At 36.3% G+C, this 18,412-nt stretch overlaps 1 protein-coding gene across 1 annotated transcript in view; it reads right to left on the bottom strand.

The window, feature by feature from the left end:
• PIGK (phosphatidylinositol glycan anchor biosynthesis class K) overlaps positions 1 to 18,406 on the bottom strand; it is a 73,331-nt gene extending 54,925 nt beyond the window's left edge. The window contains exons 1-9 of the mRNA XM_026086908.1: positions 18,348 to 18,406; positions 16,835 to 16,888; positions 14,466 to 14,557; positions 10,998 to 11,133; positions 9,587 to 9,698; positions 9,106 to 9,202; positions 8,637 to 8,754; positions 7,825 to 7,935; positions 955 to 1,127 (exon numbers count right to left, since the gene is read on the bottom strand). Coding sequence (XP_025942693.1) covers positions 955 to 1,127; positions 7,825 to 7,935; positions 8,637 to 8,754; positions 9,106 to 9,202; positions 9,587 to 9,698; positions 10,998 to 11,120 — 734 coding nt within the window. The 5' untranslated portion in view covers positions 11,121 to 11,133; positions 14,466 to 14,557; positions 16,835 to 16,888; positions 18,348 to 18,406. The remainder of the gene's footprint in view (positions 1 to 954; positions 1,128 to 7,824; positions 7,936 to 8,636; positions 8,755 to 9,105; positions 9,203 to 9,586; positions 9,699 to 10,997; positions 11,134 to 14,465; positions 14,558 to 16,834; positions 16,889 to 18,347) is intronic.
• Between the last annotated feature and the right edge of the window lie 6 nt (positions 18,407 to 18,412).

The following is an 18,412-nucleotide window of genomic DNA, read 5'->3' on the forward strand; positions in this document are numbered from 1 at the left end:
TATTTATTTGCTAGATAGAATAAAGGGGTGAGAAATTTTAAATAGAAAGTTTTCAGCTGACAAATCCCAGCTTTATGAGTAGTAGCATCAGTTAGAATCTATTATATAAAACTGGCTCATAACTACACGACCTTCATATTTTTCACAAAGTATCAATTTAAATTAAGAATTTCATTTTGCCAGGCACAGAATAGAACATTATAGGATTCAACCTAGTACCGTATTACTATTGGTATTTACAGAGTACATATAAACAGAATACACTCTAGAGCTTCAAAATTTCAACTAGAGTTCCAAGAAACTCTTCTGATGAAAATTTCTNNNAAAAAAAAAAAAAAAAAAAAAAAAATCAGATTAGAAAGTACTAGAAAATGCAAAAAGCAATCCTCTAGGTTTTCTATGTAAAACTGTGCTTAAAAACAAAATTTCCTCACAGAAGAGGAAAAGAATATAATTGTTGCTGCCAATATAGATAAAAATTTCCTACTTTTAAACTTCACTTCCAACAGTTTTACGAAAATACATATTGACAAAGTCACTTAAGCCAAACACACCACTTTTTAGGCTTCCACATTAAAACAGGACAGTCCAGTAGTTGTTTAAATAGTCAGAATAGATTTAAGTAGAGACAGGTATCCAATACAATAAAATTAATTTGTTTTAAAATATCTCATGGCTGAATTTCATGTTTACACTACACAGGGTAAGAGCAGCCTTTGAATACGGCTGCCCGTAAAGGGTTGGAAAGAATTCTCATTCTCCAAGTAGCTTTTGCCTCAGGAGGTCTGTAGGAAATAGCTCTCCAGGCCTGCAGGGCTATCCTGGCTCCCTGATTCTTTGAACACGGCTGTAGCAAACAGACTGGAAAACAGTTCTGCTTTCCTTGACAGCTGAGACTTTTCTGCTTCTGCTGCGCAGACCTATGCAAATCAAATCTAAATAATGACTACTTACTTGCTTTCAAAGGCAGCTAAATTAGGGTCCAAAGAAATTGTCTCTGCCGTAATTTCCACCTTTCTTACACTGCCAAAGAAGTCTGTTATCAGAACATTTTGAGGGTCTCGCTGAAAGAGATCAGTTCGATGGCCAGGGGTAGAAACACACAAACTTTTTGGACACACCTGAAACTGGAAAACAAAACGGACAATCATATCTTGCCCCTCATCAATCAGTAGTCTCTRTAGGTAGCTTACAAAAAAAACATTATAAAAAGAAAGATAAATGCCACACATAACTTGCATTAATTTCAGTACAGGTTCCACAGTTGGAAAAAGTGATTCAACAAAAATATTAAAATGCATTCTTGTATTTCAGAGAACCTTTTCCATACAAAGACATTTGTCACTGCACATAAAAAAAAGAAAAAAGCCTCTTGGTTTCACGTTTTCACCGAAAGGCAACACATTTTCTTTTACTCAGTTCCAATTAAGGGAGCAAACAAAAAAAATTAAAGTCTCTAAAGTAAACTGTATAAACCAAGAATTAATTTTAATCCCTCTATTTGATGTATAGATCAATGCTACAGCTATGCAATTAAGTCCGGATGGAAAAGTTACAAAACCCGGGAAGAACTATAATGTTTTTATATTCCTGTATCATTAACATCAGCACAACAGTATATGACTACTATGAATGATTTAACAAATTATGATTTTCCACTTCTGCTTTCACCTATCTGACCCCAACAAAATCTCAAACCTCAAGTCCAACATCTCTTGATCGAAGGTGACCCTGCTGAAAACAGCTTCAAAGCCAGCAGAGTAAAAGCTGCTTACCAATTCTACTTTATATTAGCTACCAAAGGCACACAAGGCCAGTGCTCTTTTCATCTGATATTATAYTGAACTTTTGCCTTACTGGTCGTGACAAATATTTCCATTTAATTCCTAAAGAAATGACTTTTAAAACTTCCCTCTTGCCATCAACAAATGCATTTTAAGAGAGAATGAGATCTGTGCAAACGATTTAGGCAAGCGTACACAAAGAAGGGATTTAATCACTGTTCTTCAAAAGCTAAAGTTCACCTCCATTGGACTCGATTGAGATTTTATCACACATATTGACCAAAAAACAACGCATAATATTGCTGTTCCCAAGACCAGAATGAAATTCAGCACACGCTTGCCTCCATCTACCTCCTTCCAGCACATCATCAAATAGGTATGAATAAAATACTAAAAACAACATCTTCTCTTACAAGCTGTAATCAACTTGTGCTAGTGCAGAGAAAACATTAAAACAAACATTAAATACAAATGTTGTCTCAATTATGGGTATGTCACGAGTTTGTTCAACTAAAGAATATACTTTCCTTTCAAAATTGCACTTCATTTCAATCCACAGTCACAACATTCATCCCCATACACTACAAAATTCAGTTTTTATTCCTTAAAAATAATTTTCTCTTTGTAGGCTGCATAAACTAGTGATACCTAGCTGGAGTAGCAGGTTGGAAGTGTTAGAGGTGCAACCGTGTTATTCCTTTTACAAACACATTATAGATAAAGATAACTGACTTGCCATTCTCCCCGAGACAAAAAAGGGGGAACAATAATCATTAAAGAAAAAAAATGTTTCAAGATCTTTCAAGTTGAAGTCTCCCAATTATATCACTTCGAGCTAATTTCATTTCCTTTCAATATCCTTAAACAATACCATCAGCTAGAAATAGAGTATATTTTGAAATTTATAAATTGATTCAATGAGGCTTGACAAAATGGGTTAATGTACTCACTGGCGTATAAAGGAAGGAAAGTTGGTAATTTACCTCTAGACACAGATTTAACGGGACCATACCATGTGCAATTCTAGTGCCTGCATTTTAAAACAGACACTGCAAAGTAGCCCAGTGGTGCGTGGATACAAAAATAATTATGGAGCTGGGAGGAAAAAAAGAAACTAGTGAGAGATATTAGGTGCAGAATTTGTTTTATAAAAAAATAAGAGAAAATTTGATTCCAATGTAGAATCACTTTCACAAGAAGAAAAAAAAAAGAGTAACAAAGATGAATTTAACATAGCCATGCCAAACCTAACAAAAACTGGAATATAAACCCAGCCAATGTCAAATGAAAAACAACAGGCAGAAGCTCAACTGTAAAGCTGATCAATGACTAGAACAAACTTTCAGTGGAAAACTTCTGTTTCCACTATGATTGAACACTTTTCTGGAAGCTGTGCCTTAGCAAAACCAGACATCAGTAAGTGGAACTACAACAGCCTATGACTAGAGCATCACATCAGACGATCTCACGTTCCCTTTTAGACAAAAGAGATTCTAGGAAGCTTAGATTTTTCAGCCATTTAATCCTGTTTCCTTTGGAACATGCCACCCTCCTGCACTGTCATCCGATCCCGATTCTTGAGAGAGGGCAGCACCAGTCTCACCAATGGCTCCAGTACCTGAAACTGTCTACAAGTCTTCCATCTGTCTTTTGCATCTCTGAATAAATTGCGTCCTGTAGTATAAAAAGGAATCTGAGGAACCTATGAAATTACCCAGCACTACAGAACAGAGAAAGCGAGAGAGAGAGAAAAAAAAAATCCACAAAGTCAGTGAAATCAATGTTCTGTAATTCTATAATCTCCAAGTAAAGCATTCAAACTATTTAAATTCTGGCAAATTCCAAACCAAATCTAGCATGTTTATCATTTGCTCCCTCCCAGTGGGTATTTTCACACATCTTTATATATTGTTTACTGAGCTGAAATTATTCTGTTCTCATTTCAAAATTTATCAAAAAGTCAGTTCAGAAAGGCAAAAACTCTCTCCCAACACTAAAAAGATGAAGTGAATAAATACACAAAATAAATACAGCAAAATTATGAAGAGAAACCCCCCCCCCCCAAGCTACGAAGTCATGGAGACTGTTGTTTCCATGGGGTAAGTGCCTACGTCTTCATTATGTACATATTAAAATGCATAAAATATGAAACAGCAAGCCCCTTTGGATTTTTATGAAGCTGTAGCACTTCTCCATTGCCTATCAAGTCTGAACACCCAGCTAACAGTTTTTATTGATACCATCTTCCTTCATTCAGCATATGTTTTTCAAGGCAGTATTGTTCCATGGGACTGTTAATTTCTGCTGTCTACACGTCCTAACACAGGAAAACTACCTTTTTCTAAGTGTTATGCTTCAGTAGCATAGCAAACAGTAACGGGACATTACATGGGACAGGAATTATTGCCCTATCCAAATAAAGAGAAGAAGCATAACCTAATGTGATATATTTCAAAAGCAGACTTCTTTTAGACTGCAAGATACAGAGACAGATGCCTAATCTTCCATCTAGACTATGATTAGTTTTGTTAATAAAATTTACTAAAATAAAACAGAACTATCATTTTGAAGACAAACTGTAACATTCCATGCTATTCCGAGCTGGAGATAAGCTTAGAAATTCTTATTTATATGCAATAGCTGTTACCTACTGTAAGTTTTCTACACTTAATTGACTACTCCTTAAAAACCTATGAAAGCATGGGAATCCTGCAGTATACCAATATGCCACAAAGTGCTTCTGTGCTTCAAAGCAGCCAAAATCCAAAATCGCTAAATGCTAAATTTATATTCCTGGTTGTTAGAGTTCTTCAAGACTACAAATAAACATTTAGAAGATAATCACTCTCCCTACACAAATACAATGTTTGCTATCCGGAAAAGAAGAATTGAGACAAGATACTGAGCAGTTACTTTACAGAAAACATCTGCATTTTCTTTTTAATCTCTCTTGGTTAAGTGCCATTGCTTAAAATACATATCACTATATTAAACTTGTTAAACATTAAATAAAGGACAAATCTAATTCTTTTAACACTACTTAATATTGAATATGACTAGAAAGAGGGGGAAAATCTCTCCCCAGTCAAAAACAAACAAACATGAATTTGATAGGTGATAGGTATAAAAAATAACAATGTCTTATAAACTAAGAGGAAAAAAAGTATTAATGACAGCTCACCTATATCATGCAAAAAGATCACTGAACAACTACAGAGCAAAAGCTGTACAGATACATTAGCACAGTACCATCAACAAAGCTTTGACTCAGAATAACTCTGACAAGACTGTTCTGAGTTTTGAACAATTTTTACTCAGCACTGCTTTGGGCTGGGAGGATATAGAGGATCAAGGCAGGAGTAATTTGAAGGTCTCTTGAGATGTGTACATGTCCCAGAACAACAGCATCAGCATTAAAACTACGAAACAGAGACTATGACTACTTCCAATCTGCCCCACAATGATTTACTACCACAAGAAGATTTTGAGCCAAATTACRATCAAGAATTTGCAGTGACACTAAGAAGAGGACTTCAACATTACAGATGCAAATATACAAGTACTAGCGTGAGAGAAGACTGCAAAGCAATTACGCTACAGCAGAGTAACACTTTTATAGCAGAGGTCTTTTGACAAAAAAGAAAAGAAAAGGTAAAAGCTGGCTAAATGAAAGACATGTTCTTGTGCATATTTTTCCAAATTACTTGAATAAGATATTATTTATCTAAAGCCACACAATTCCTCAAAACAGAAACTTTATCTTGATTTTTCATAACAAAATTTTTAGCTATTTAATGCCAAATGATATCTTGTGTAGAAATGTATTTGAATCTTATTTTAAAAGTTTAAAAGTGTGACATTTCAATTTAGTCTTTTCTTTTTTTGGAATTGCAGTCAAATCCAAAGTCAGTCATTTGCACAGCTTTATGCTATTCCCCTAGCAACACAGATGGAGCAGGTGGGGAGTAGGTGGAGTGGATTATGAGGAAAGATGTCTCATTCTTTGCAAGAATGCAACATCCAAAATTTAGGTGGGTCTGAAGAGAAGGTGTTTTAAGAGTGGTTAGAGAAAACTAAACAAGTGATGCAATAGAAACACTCTGCAATTATTACACTGCTCTTAAAAGAGCAGACATTAGGCATATCAGAAAATTGTACAACTCATTATTAGCTACCTATTTTAAAGRTCTATGGGTGAGCTAGTTAGTAATCCATTTAATGTGTTAATCTGAGTTTGGAAAGTGTTAAATTTAAAAACCAGACTTGAATAAGCAGTATCTCTTTGCTCTTAAACCAGCATAACACTAACCGTGCGTTCCACTCCCAAACTATCCTCTGTAACTTCTTCCAAATAAATGAGCTGATACCCTTACCGTGGACTAAACGTGTCATTTTGGAACTCCAAGATGAAAGCATGGAAAAAAATTACTTAAAAGACAAGAAGTCACATCTGCTGAAATACATACGTGTTAAGACTCAGTACATTACCACCACAAATCATGATATATTTGGGTCCATTCTCTTCCCCTCCCATAGCAACAATAAGCAGAGCAATGAGGTACCATATGATGACTTACACAACGCAAATAATTTGCCAGTAGGAGGCAAGTTACCTCAGCTCTTCCTGAGTACTCAGCACATAAGGAAACACAATAACACAAGGAAAAATGTTGAGATATCTTCTCTGAAGAGCCCAAAATGAAGACTACTTGGCCAGCTATACCATCTACAACATCTGAATTAACATCTAACTGGCTAGACCAGTTATATTAATTCCCAGGTGGTTTCTTATATACTAGAAAATGTTCATTTTTGATGCTGTTATCACTCAATTCATTTTCTGGCAAGTTATTTGGCTGTTATCTGGCAATTCATTTTCAGAAGAGAGTTCTGGCCAATTCATTCAAACAACATTTTAGAAGCAGATACATAATTAATAAAGAACTTGCATATTCTTCTTTAAAAAGATTTATTTTAAAGTGATCTGTATCCCATGATCAGATGATATTGAATTACAGGATAGAATTTCATTCCTTGGTAGTAAAAGAATTTTGAATCTTAGTCACTGAATCAGTTCTGTATCAACATAAAATCTGTCAAGTGTGGGCTGTTTAGAGTGAATTCTACTACACATCTAGCAGCCAGGCTAACACCAGCCTTTGTAGACAGAGGGTGACAAAACTTTTGAGCAGCTGCTCCTTTTATTGAAATGAATCAAAGACAGTGTGCTCAGTCAATGGTTGCTCTTAAATCATTTATACACCATGTCAGAGTTTAGAGCTACTAGGCACCAAAGCACGTATTACTACAATGTATTACCAATGAATTACTACAAGGAAATTAATATCTGAACAGGCACAAAGGGTTAATAGAATACATAAAATATGGTTACTTTTTATTTACATCATCTCACCAGTGTATATCTAACTGTTATAAAGACATTTTCATAAATTTTGTAATAGGTTGGGGGGGGGGGGAAGGGGGTTCTGCATCATATCTTGAAAGCTACAACTAGTATTTACCCAAGATATAATAAACTCTAAACATACAGTTGGATTTGGACATGTCTCACTCTGGAGTCTATGCAGATACATAGAGAAATCAGTGTCTGTAGGAATTTGCGAGTGCATGGTTAGAATTCTAACTGTATAAACCACCTTTGCAAAACAGTATCAATGGCTGCCTTTCCACATTTGCAAAATGTCTGTTATCCATTAAGCTGATTTTATATACAAATTTTTGCTATTATTTTTCATGTGCAAATAATATTTTTCAATTAATATAAAAAAATCTGGTTAATGTTGGTTATTTTTTCTGTAGCCAACAGACCAGTTTCACCCTGAGGAAAATCACCAAAATGTTACACTATAATTGCATTTAATAACGGCAATCTCTCACCCCCCCACCCCCACCCCAAGCTGCTTCTGAGGGAAAAAGCAGGAGAACAAAAAACTTTTGGAGAACCCTATGGACAAAATAAATTTGTTTTGAGAATGTTAAAGTCATTAGTGTACTCATGAATGTTAAGTATACTACTTACTAGGTCATTCATATTTGTCTGACTGGCTGGATGAATTTCTTCCAAGAACTCTAGAACATAGAATGTGTATCTGTCCATAAGATGAACTCCAATCCCAAGATCAGGCTGATGCTTAAAAACAACACATAGTAGTTATTATATATAATATTATTATATTCCTCACACCTATACCATCCGTGTTCCCATAAAACTTCTGCCTATCCTAGGCAATGCAGAAACTGGCCAGCAAGCACAGAACTCCATATTCAACTTTAACCATCAGCAGTGAACAGAAAATGATTTGCCCTTTCCTTTGTACTTTGCACCCAACAGTTCATGGGAGTTGTGGATCCTCAAAACTTTTCTAACTTCTTGCAAATCCTTCAAAAAATTATGTAAATGAACTGAAAGTGAGCAGGAAAGTCTCACAAAGAGTTACTCGAATAAGGGACCAGTGTCAGAGAGGTATACTAAAGTGACATGCAGAGGAAGGAAGAGATGAGTCATCATCTTCCTTATAAGTATAATACACCTTATGCACTGAATTATGCTTTCTGTTTTCTGTTTTACATTTATAAAATTATTGAGAAATATCTTTAGTATTATTTATTTTTAAGTTGCTGAAAAATAACTAGCCTGGTTCTCTGGAACAGCCCTACAAAGCAACAGGAAAAACACACTTATGAGTTTTATAGAAACCATACTCTGGAAACTAAATATATTACATTCAGCAATTGGAAAGGAATTTTTTATTTAAAAGTCAATAGGACCTGTGCTTTTAGCTCACACAGGAATTCTGAAAATCACCTTTAGGTTCACAAAAATTTACTTACTGATAAAGAATCTTCTCCTACTTGGCTGCTAGCCAAGGCCATTATATTAGGTGAATAAAATCGTTCATACATGGATGCTCCTTGACAAGTATCAATAATAAACAACAATTCATTGTACCTGAAAGAAATAAAACAGCTTTCTTACTTGCCTTTCTTTAGATTGAAACAACATATATATACTTTGCTTCTTAGTTACCAGGTAACTGCTAGGAACCTAAGGAACAGTATAGTTCACACTGATCGATTGTTAAATGTGAGATTAGCCAAAGATACTCATTTGAGCAGCTGTAACTGGAGGAAGCCAAAAATAAAAACCAAAGCTCTTTTTTTTGCATGCAAAGTGTCAGGCAATTTTACGGACAACAGATAGTATCACTGTTGAAAAGCAAGCAACAGTGACCTACCAGCTAGACTTCACACATGCTCATGAAATATACTATTCAATCTCTAAATAATACATTTTTCTTACCTTCTTTTCTGCCACATTTGTTCAAAGGCATCAGCAAGTTCTACATTTGTGATTTCTTCAGAATCTTGAAATTTTAGGAAACCATTTCCACCATGACCTGAAGGGGGGGGGGGGGGAGGCAGGCAGGCACACAAGTTAGGGAGGCTTCTAAGTTATAGAAAAACCTATGACCTGGTCAGCTGTCTTTCTAAAAAAAGCCAAACAATTCTCTTTCTCCAAAGGGACCCCAACAAAAGAAAATATTACAACAGTAAGAACAGTATGTGTGCATCATTTAGACTGGAAACTATCTTTGCTAAGTACTGTCTTACAGGTTTTTTTCTTGATTACTGTATGACATGCTAAACAAACAACAACAAAAAACATTCACTCTACTGTTTTTTTGTTTATTTGGACTCTTGATGGGATTTCATGCTTTCAAACAGCCCCATCCTATTGAACAACAAAAGTCAATGAATTATATACACAAACCTGTAATTACCTGTCATATATATTAGAATGTTGCTTCTGTCATCAGAAAGAAGACGTTTAGATCGAGGTGTACCTGGTGGGATTCTTCCTGTTAATACACGCAAGAAATTTTCCACAGTAACCTATGAACAGAAGCATAAAGATAAAAATATTGATCAACTACTCTGGGCTGGGTTCCATAAAATAAATAATTGAAAAATAAAACACAGTTTATCTAACAAGATGCAAAACTGAATAGTAGAACTGCATCGATGGAAATTTTCTGTTGAAGGTTTTGCTCTAATAAGGCTCATGATCATACAGTACCTTTTATTTTATCCCACTAACATCAGCCTGTTGCTTTATTATATCAAATAAGTCTACTACCATTATAATTACTAAATACATCTTCATTGATCTGAAAGCCTGCCAAAGTATATAGCTTTGTTCTACCAAAGCTCCTCATGTACTCACAAAATGCTCCAACGTTAGTGTGCGTTACTATGGAAAAACAGACTTTAGATTCCCTCTGCAACTCAGGAAAGAAAAAACAAAATCAATTTCAGTTACGTAAGTCTTTGACTGACCAGATCATCTGGATAGAGATTGTAAAACATTCTATAAAACACCACTTGCTCTTCATGCAGACATATACAGCTCAAAAAATGCTAGCACAAAATTCATACTCACGGAAAAAAACATGATAAAAAGAACATATCTATTTCTCTGTCATATCTTCACTTCTTTATATAAAGCTTCAAAAATAAAACAAGACACCTACTAGATAAGAAAATAGGCTCCTATAAACCTTTTTTTGCTTTATCAATAATTATATAGCACTACTAAACCGTGTAAGTGCTGTCCAACTTAAGATCACCCGGTAAAGAAATGGTCTGTTTGAAGTCGTATTACACAAAAGGTGATAAAACACAGCAACTATTTCTATGTATTAACTATTTTACAATAATGACTAGGAGGAGGCTTGTTTTATACTGATAAAAGCATATGCTTAAGATACAAGCAGACCTCCCTATTAAACATTTTACTTGCATGCTGAAAATTTAACTGCGGTGTGTTTGCAAGATGAGACACTAACCACCTATCTCTCTTTTCCACAGAAGAGAAAGTTCAGTAACATCTGTACATTCCTAGGATACAAAAGGAGTTCCACCTAGTCTCAAAATAATTGTGGTTATTCCATTCTTTAAGATAGCCAACACACAACTACATGTTTCTAGTGTTTAGAACAGTATACTAAATTTTAAATACAAATCCAATATTATGTTTTGGGGAATATTTTTTAAACCCATCAGATAATAATAAAAGCCCAGCCCAAATCTAGTAATAGGAATGGAAAGACTTCCTCAAACTGCATAGATTTTATAAAGCCTTAAACCAAAAATACCAACAAACCCCTGGTTATTTAATTAAAGCACAGTCACCTCATAGCTTCGGTAATCCACTTCCACATCATCTCCATAAACATTCAGCTCCATGTTTTTATGACTAAACACAGTAGCTGGTTTGGGATTTCTGGGGTTACATGCCATATCATCTGCCAGCATCAGCACAATGTGACTATGAAAAATAAGACGGAAATATTTCAGACTTTTTACTTTCACAGATCAGTCAAACAGAAATGACAACAAAAACGTCCCGTAACTAAAAYGATAGCTTGTAACTTTAAGAATATTCCTGTCACTGTAGGTGAAACTTTGCTCGGTTATACCCTGTTTCCTTGTGTACATCCCCACCGTTATAAAGATACCACACATGCACACACAGTCAGCTGGTATTTATCTGTAGGATTTAGTTAGGCAAAGCTGAGTACAAGATTAGTTAGCATTAGCAACTTCACGGTACAGATTTGACCGGACCTAGGCCAGCACAACACTTTAAAAAAAATCTGAGTTTACACAGCAATAAACCATTTCATGCTGTTCCACAGAAGAAATCCCAGCACACTCACCTTCTCTCACCCTCCTCAGTTAGAAGCGGTATGCTGATTCTTTTCTTGAGATCTGAGGAGCTCCTGTTTTTCAAACTATTATACTGCATTTGATACACTATTACCTGATTCCCTGTGCTAACAGGGAATTCCCCCGAAGAATGCGACTGGGCTGACACCAGACAGATTTTGTCATCTAATTACCAAGAAAAAACACCCAGCACTTGGAGGACTAACATTATAAAACTGCCCTAGCTTGTATGCAGCCAAGATCCATATTTCATTTGCCAGGGTCAGGGTAGGGTCAAAATATGTAATAACAAGTAGTAGATTGGAGACCTTTAGCGCTAGAAAAAATACGTCTGGATTGAGGTGAAGTTAGTCTTTTTCTCAGGTGACTCATTCTTTGATAGAATTTCTCCCAGAACAAGTGATCTTAGTATTCTCCCAAATGATGCTTATAAAAGCAAAGCTCAATTCTATTCCTGACTCGCAAGATGCACAGTTAAAAACTAAACTGTGACCTGCCATTTCAATACCATTCCTGGGTCTGTCATCATTCACCTCTGTGTCCGCCTGAGCACTGTAAGAGTCGTGTCATTGTTTAGTAAGCGCCGACATGCTCCATGCTGCACAGAAAGAGACACAAATGCTCTCCACGTAACATAAGCATAGATCCTCAAAAATAATCAAAGTAATTGATTTCAATGGGAATAAAACACCGAAATAAGTATGAAGCTATAACAAGAGAATCCAGAGGAGGACAGTGACAGAAGAGAAATAAAGATTTTTTTTTCCTTGCATATGCATATCAGTACAAAATTATTTTTATAAAAAGGAGTGCTATTAAAAGGGAATCAGTTGGAAGCAAGTGTCAAAAATAAACTCTGTAGATTTATCGAGGGAGTCTTGTGTATACCCATTTTATGCATTACACTCAAAAGAGAATATTCCAGACTAAGCCATCACTAGTCCCACAATTTAGCACTATTTTCAAGAACTGTGTGACAGTCTAATAAAAAAGGAAAGAAAGAATAATTGCACACTCAGAGACAAGTTCTGCATGGTAGTAGTACAGACAGGTAAACATGAACATGCAAAGTTTTAAGAACACCACATGGTGTTCTTAGAAGCAAGTGAAATCCCCCATGGACAAACAGAACCATTGTGTGCAAATGAACAGATTGTCCACATACTCAGTAAAAAAATCTAAGCGTTAACTCGTAGCTTAACTGTTAAACAAAAGTAATCTAATCATGTATTATATCACTGCTATTCCCTTGATGTGAAACTTATATTGGATAATGATTCCAGCAATCAAAAGCAATTTCTCAGATCATTTTGATTCTCTTTTATTCTAACAAAACTTTCCTCTTACAAATTGGAGAATTGTGGCCACATGCCAACAAACCAGAGCAACTTACAATCATAAAACCAGAAAGCATTTCCTAATGAGTTCTATTGTTTGATGACAAATTTGTTTAAAACACCAGACTGACACAGTTCTGTACAAAACAGACTTATGCACAAATCCTACCCTTTCCCCCCCAAAAAGGGAGAACAATGATATATTTTTTAAATGTAATTTTATTTTATTTTTTTTATCTTATCAACATTTAGAATGAAGTTYTGCAGCAAAAAAAAGAAAACCAAGTAAAAGAAGTTTCTCCAGTATTCTCCGGGACAAACCCACTGAAACTCATGTGAAAACTGCTGGAGATGGGAGAAATTAGATTATCTATCTCCCTAGGTCTCCTCCAATGTCTTACTCTTGTCTTAGTCTACAGGATTGTTGCCTTTTTTGAGATCCATTTCCAGATCCTTGGGTATGGATAAGAAACAGACCATATGACCAAACAACAGAAACCTTCAGCTACACTGCAATTTTTGCAGTATTTCTGAAGCTGCCACATTTTTACCTTCATGGCGGAGCAAGACAGATTAGGGAAGACAAAAGTCCTCAGTTTCTAAGAAGAATTTCTAAGTTAGCACCCATGGTGCCTATGCTTCAAATGCAATATATGAGGGAAGTTAGATGCTTCTGTATGATATGTGCAAAAAATGGCACACATCTGTGGCTTTCAGCCTACAGAGCCTTGTGCTATGTTTTATTGGATTTATAGCCCCAAAATTCTTGTAAAAATTAGGTTTCAACATCCCCATTTTCAAAAACAGATAGAAGTTACTCTTTTAGTGACTTCTACCTCTTTACCTAGACATGCTGGAAATACTACAGTGAACTACTACCATTTGTTTTCACAGTTTTTATGCAAGTAAATTACATTCCAAAATAGTTATACCCCTAAAAAATTATCACTAGCAACACAATTATAAAGACACCTTAGAACAATTTATTCATCTTCCTAATTCTGCTATCAGAGAATAATATTTTAACCATCATGCTATAGCTATGGAAGTACAGTTTGCATGGATAGACAAAGCCTCTGGCTTCTCCTAAAAATGTCAGGCAAAATGGATTTTTCAAGGCTACTTTCAATACGTAGGAGCTGCTTTGTTCAACAGCTTTAGTTTAAAGATTCTCAGCGTAGTTAAAGGCATGGAAGTCTTACATTTTAACTACAGTCAGGGTTGCTACCATCTCCACACTGAAAGGAAAATACAGCACAGTAAAAGCTATATTTTGGAGTAATATTGTCACTTCTCAATGCATTTACCAATTTTCACATTATACTTTTACCAATTTATTAAGTGGTATAATTTAGTGGCCAGATAGCTCCTCTTTTTTAATCAAATTACTCTATTCCAACTAGAAGTTTCATGATATAACTTGTTCCTTTTCATTTTGAATAATATTACTGTACTTTTCAATATACTGATGTGATCACATTTTTACTCTTTACTTTTATCCAGTTATACTCTAAAGAGCTATAATTTTATACTGTTTCAGATAACAGGAGAACTTTACATTTGCAAGCAATTGTATTCACCAAGATTCTCTCACCTATCAGGAATGCCCAGTCTCTTGACACTTCTGTACACCGAAAGAGTATTTGCCACGTGACGGTAATTAAACCAGAATCGAGATGTACACACCTTGAATTTTTAAGAAAAAATAAATACATATTAAATAGTGTAAAAGATACAAATTGGACTGATCCAGTAATCAGTATCTTCTGATGCATGTGACATCAACAAACTAGTAACAAATCAGAAAGAACCTAGCAACACCAAGAAACTCATGATGTAAGTTATATGCCTTTGTTGTACCACAGTAATAAATGCTGAAAATAAATGTTAAAACAAAAATGTTCTTAACATACTGAATCATGAAAAAAACCGTCACAAAAGCCAAGTAAGTTTAGAAAGTGGCACTTGGGGAATAATCCAGCAATAGTCAGTGGATAGGCTAAATTTTCTCATTTGTTTTCTCCATTTCAAATGGAGAAAAAAAAAAAAAATCAAAGGAAGAGTTTTCATCTCAACAGCAAACCCATTCTGGGAGCATTCTTGCATAAAGACATTAAGTGAGTTCATGCAGAAGCTACACACAGGGGAACATATACTGAGGATGCTTTATATTTGAGTCCTTGAATGCAATAAAGAGCTAAGTGAGCTCTAACCAAAATCTGAATACAAATTCTCAAAAAATATCAAGAGTTCAGATGCCACTATTCCAACAGGGTGAAGGGTCAGGGATCAGCCACTCCTGTACTTAAACTATTCCCTTGGTCTGGTATTATTTAATCTGTCCTCAAAAGCTCAAACCAATGAGATTCCAAAATCTCCAGAGGCAACCTGCTGTAGTTCTGTACCAGCCTTTCCACTGCCCTTGCACTTGCATCAAGTTCCCTGTTTTTCGTTTGTCCTGCACCAAGGACAGCAATTCTCCTCTGCAGAGGCTTAGTTTCCTGCTGTTTTACCAGTCTTCCAAGCAGATGAAGAAGCATTTTAGAAGAGGCAATTTTAAAGCCACAAACAGAAGTGGGAGCAAACATAGCATTTAAGATATCTTTTTTCTTTCAGTTTTTCAGCTTTAAATATACAACTTTAATTTAAATAGTAACATCTTTAAGTAAGATTACTCTATGTAACATCTTTTACTCTAAGCCTTTTCATAAAAGGCAATGAGTAATAGCTTAAATGATAATCAAGATTCCACCTGAAAGGATCCCCCTTCACCCTCGATCATTGCTTCRGTTAGAAATTTCAAGAAAGCCCATAGGAATCAGTCTGTGAGAACACTTGCCTTTCAGTCAGATTTAGAGCTCTGAAAACTAATTCTGGCAAACCTGGCTGTGACATTTTAAGACATTATCATCTGCCCCTTTCCTCTATCATTTTGCTTATAACAGAGTGGAAAATATATCAATGCTTTACATATAGGTATTCATGGTCCAGCATATTAATTCAAATTCCTGATGAGGTGGTTTTGCACTGTGATCCCAGGCCTGAACTGCATGGAAATAGTAACACACTCTCTATTTTCTTGATAAAAAAAATTACTACCTATTGTCATGAAGTTGAATGTTGAATTTCTTAGCAACTAAAAAAAGCATAAGCAGAGAATCTGTTGAGGACAGAAAGTAAAATTCCTTGGACCTGATTTTCCACTTTCCTTGTGAGTTTATAAGTATACTAATAAAAACACCAATCTGTAAATAGTATTAAAATGGAAAGGTACTTAATGTTTTAATAGTTTTAAGTTTGTACATTGTAGAATATAGAAATTACTCCTTCTAATTCAATTCATTACTATTCACTTTGCTTTTATATTGTTAAATTTTAGTATCTGGAAAGCAAGTATCTGCTGCTGAGTAATTACAATATGTTCTGAAACAAATTAGTCACCAAGACCTGAACTGTGATTAAGAACTAATTGTGTAGCATGATTCAAAGCCAACAAAAGATTCAAGGCAAATAAGAAAAATTAGGATAAGAACAATTGATCTAAATATTACTACCTGAATTTGTTTTATTCTAAGGCTGCTGTCACAAGGTAGCAAATTTAATAAGAACAAAAATGAGAAATAAAGTATACTGTCTGGTCAAAGAGCTAAATTTCTCTTTGATATTATAGGCACGTTGTTGTTCAATGCACAGTATGATAATTTACCAGAATTTTTGTTTTATGAATCCTGCTATGTATCTGACCATTCTGAGTGTCTGATATGTGTGTGATATACTGAAAAGATAATTTTAACATAGTGTAGTAAGTTTGCAGGGATAATTTCAAATAATGGTATTTGCTTCCACGTCTTTATCTTTCAACTTCTGTCACGTGAACGGAATTCGTGAGTGGCTGCAGTGACTATGGTGCATGACCGAAAGATGTAAGCCTTATCTGAAGAACACAAACTGGACCACACTTACCAAAACTGCCCAGTTATTTGTATGACCACTTTTAAAGAACTGTTCTGCTTGATCCTGAAAAAGAGAGAAAATATCAGGCATTTTTCAGTAGTGAACAAAGAAATGACCACTTAAATTTTTGTTGTCTTTACAAAACAAACTCTTCAATGCACATCTGTGCCTTCACCACACCTTAAAATTCATAAACCTTACAAAAGCTTCAAGACAGGTAGTTCTTCTTATTCCATTACACACGTTTCATCCGTATGTTGTAATCATTTTGAGTAATCCCAGCTTTACCACAACCAGTGGAAACACAAGGTCAAGCAGGAAGAACAAAGCTAGTGAAATGCAAAGAATACATCAAGTAATTGGGAGAAATGGAAGACATAGGTAACAATATTTGAATACTGTTAACTTCAAACAGAACCTTCATTTACACCTAATCTCCAATAGGTTGTCATAGTACAACCTCATATATATTCTGCTGTTACACTAAAAAAGAGACTGAATATAAGTCAACCATTCCAAAACTTTCCCTGAAACTTGCTGAAGAACACAGGAGAAAAATCGATTGGTCACCTTTAGCTTAACTAAAACATAAAGCCACCACCTTGCTCTATTCCAGAGGACACTCCAATAATTCAATAAAATGATTTCCTGACCCACAATTTCTTCCTTATCAGTAAAAGGGGCTTGGATGAAGTTCTATTTCCATTGCTCCTCTTGCCTAACAGCAGATAAATTAAGTAAATCTGCTATTTTAATCCACTTTAAATGGAAATAGATTACACAGAACATTTGTGCTTCAAAGTCAGGAGCTATGACAACAGCAACCCTCTGTAAAAGCTATGTTAAGCACAGTCCCCCATGGGCTTCGCAGAGAAGAGGGCCCCGTTCGGGCCGACAAGTCAGTCAGGGCGGAGGGAACAAACAAGGCGGGAGCAGRACAAGAATCCGGACGGCACCAGTTCTCCGAGGAATACCGGGCTGACGGCTGCAGCCTCACACAAAAGCCACAGTAACAGGAATAAAAAAACTTTGTTAAAGCATATGTAAGTTATACTGCATAATTTCAAGTAGCAAGCCATTTTCAGTTTGATTAGTAACCCAAAGACTCTAAAAACATTTCTATTCGGAGACCTGCCAACGCACTTAAAGAGAGCTTTTAATTTTACACAGTTCGGACAAAACACACGTGCCTGAGGACGCGCTATTACTTCTGGGATTTTCTGCACTACAGAGCATCAAACACTTCATCAACGACCTCCAGAGGCGGCGGAGCGCGGCCCGGCCCGGCCGTTACCCCGGGGGCCGGGGGCTGCGCTGGGGGCGGGGGCCGCGCCGCCCCCTCCCGCTGCGGAGACCGGCAGAAGCGCCGCGACGCAACGCGAGCGCCCGGGCAGCCCGGCCGCCGCGGGCTCCGCATGCGGAGCGAGAGGAGGGGAGGGAGGAAGCAGCTCCGAAGCAGCAGCCTGGAGCCGGCTCAGCGCCGCCCCGTCTCCCCGCGGGCCGCTCCCACCAGCCCCCGTACCTGGACGCCGCTGGCGAGCGCCGCGCCGCAGCACCCCAGGAGCAGCGCGGCGGCGGCGCGGGCCC

The sequence above is a fragment of the Apteryx rowi genome, unplaced genomic scaffold (assembly GCF_003343035.1).
Source record: "Apteryx rowi isolate R43461 unplaced genomic scaffold, aptRow1 scaffold_7, whole genome shotgun sequence".
In the NCBI taxonomy this organism is placed as follows: domain Eukaryota; kingdom Metazoa; phylum Chordata; class Aves; order Apterygiformes; family Apterygidae; genus Apteryx; species Apteryx rowi.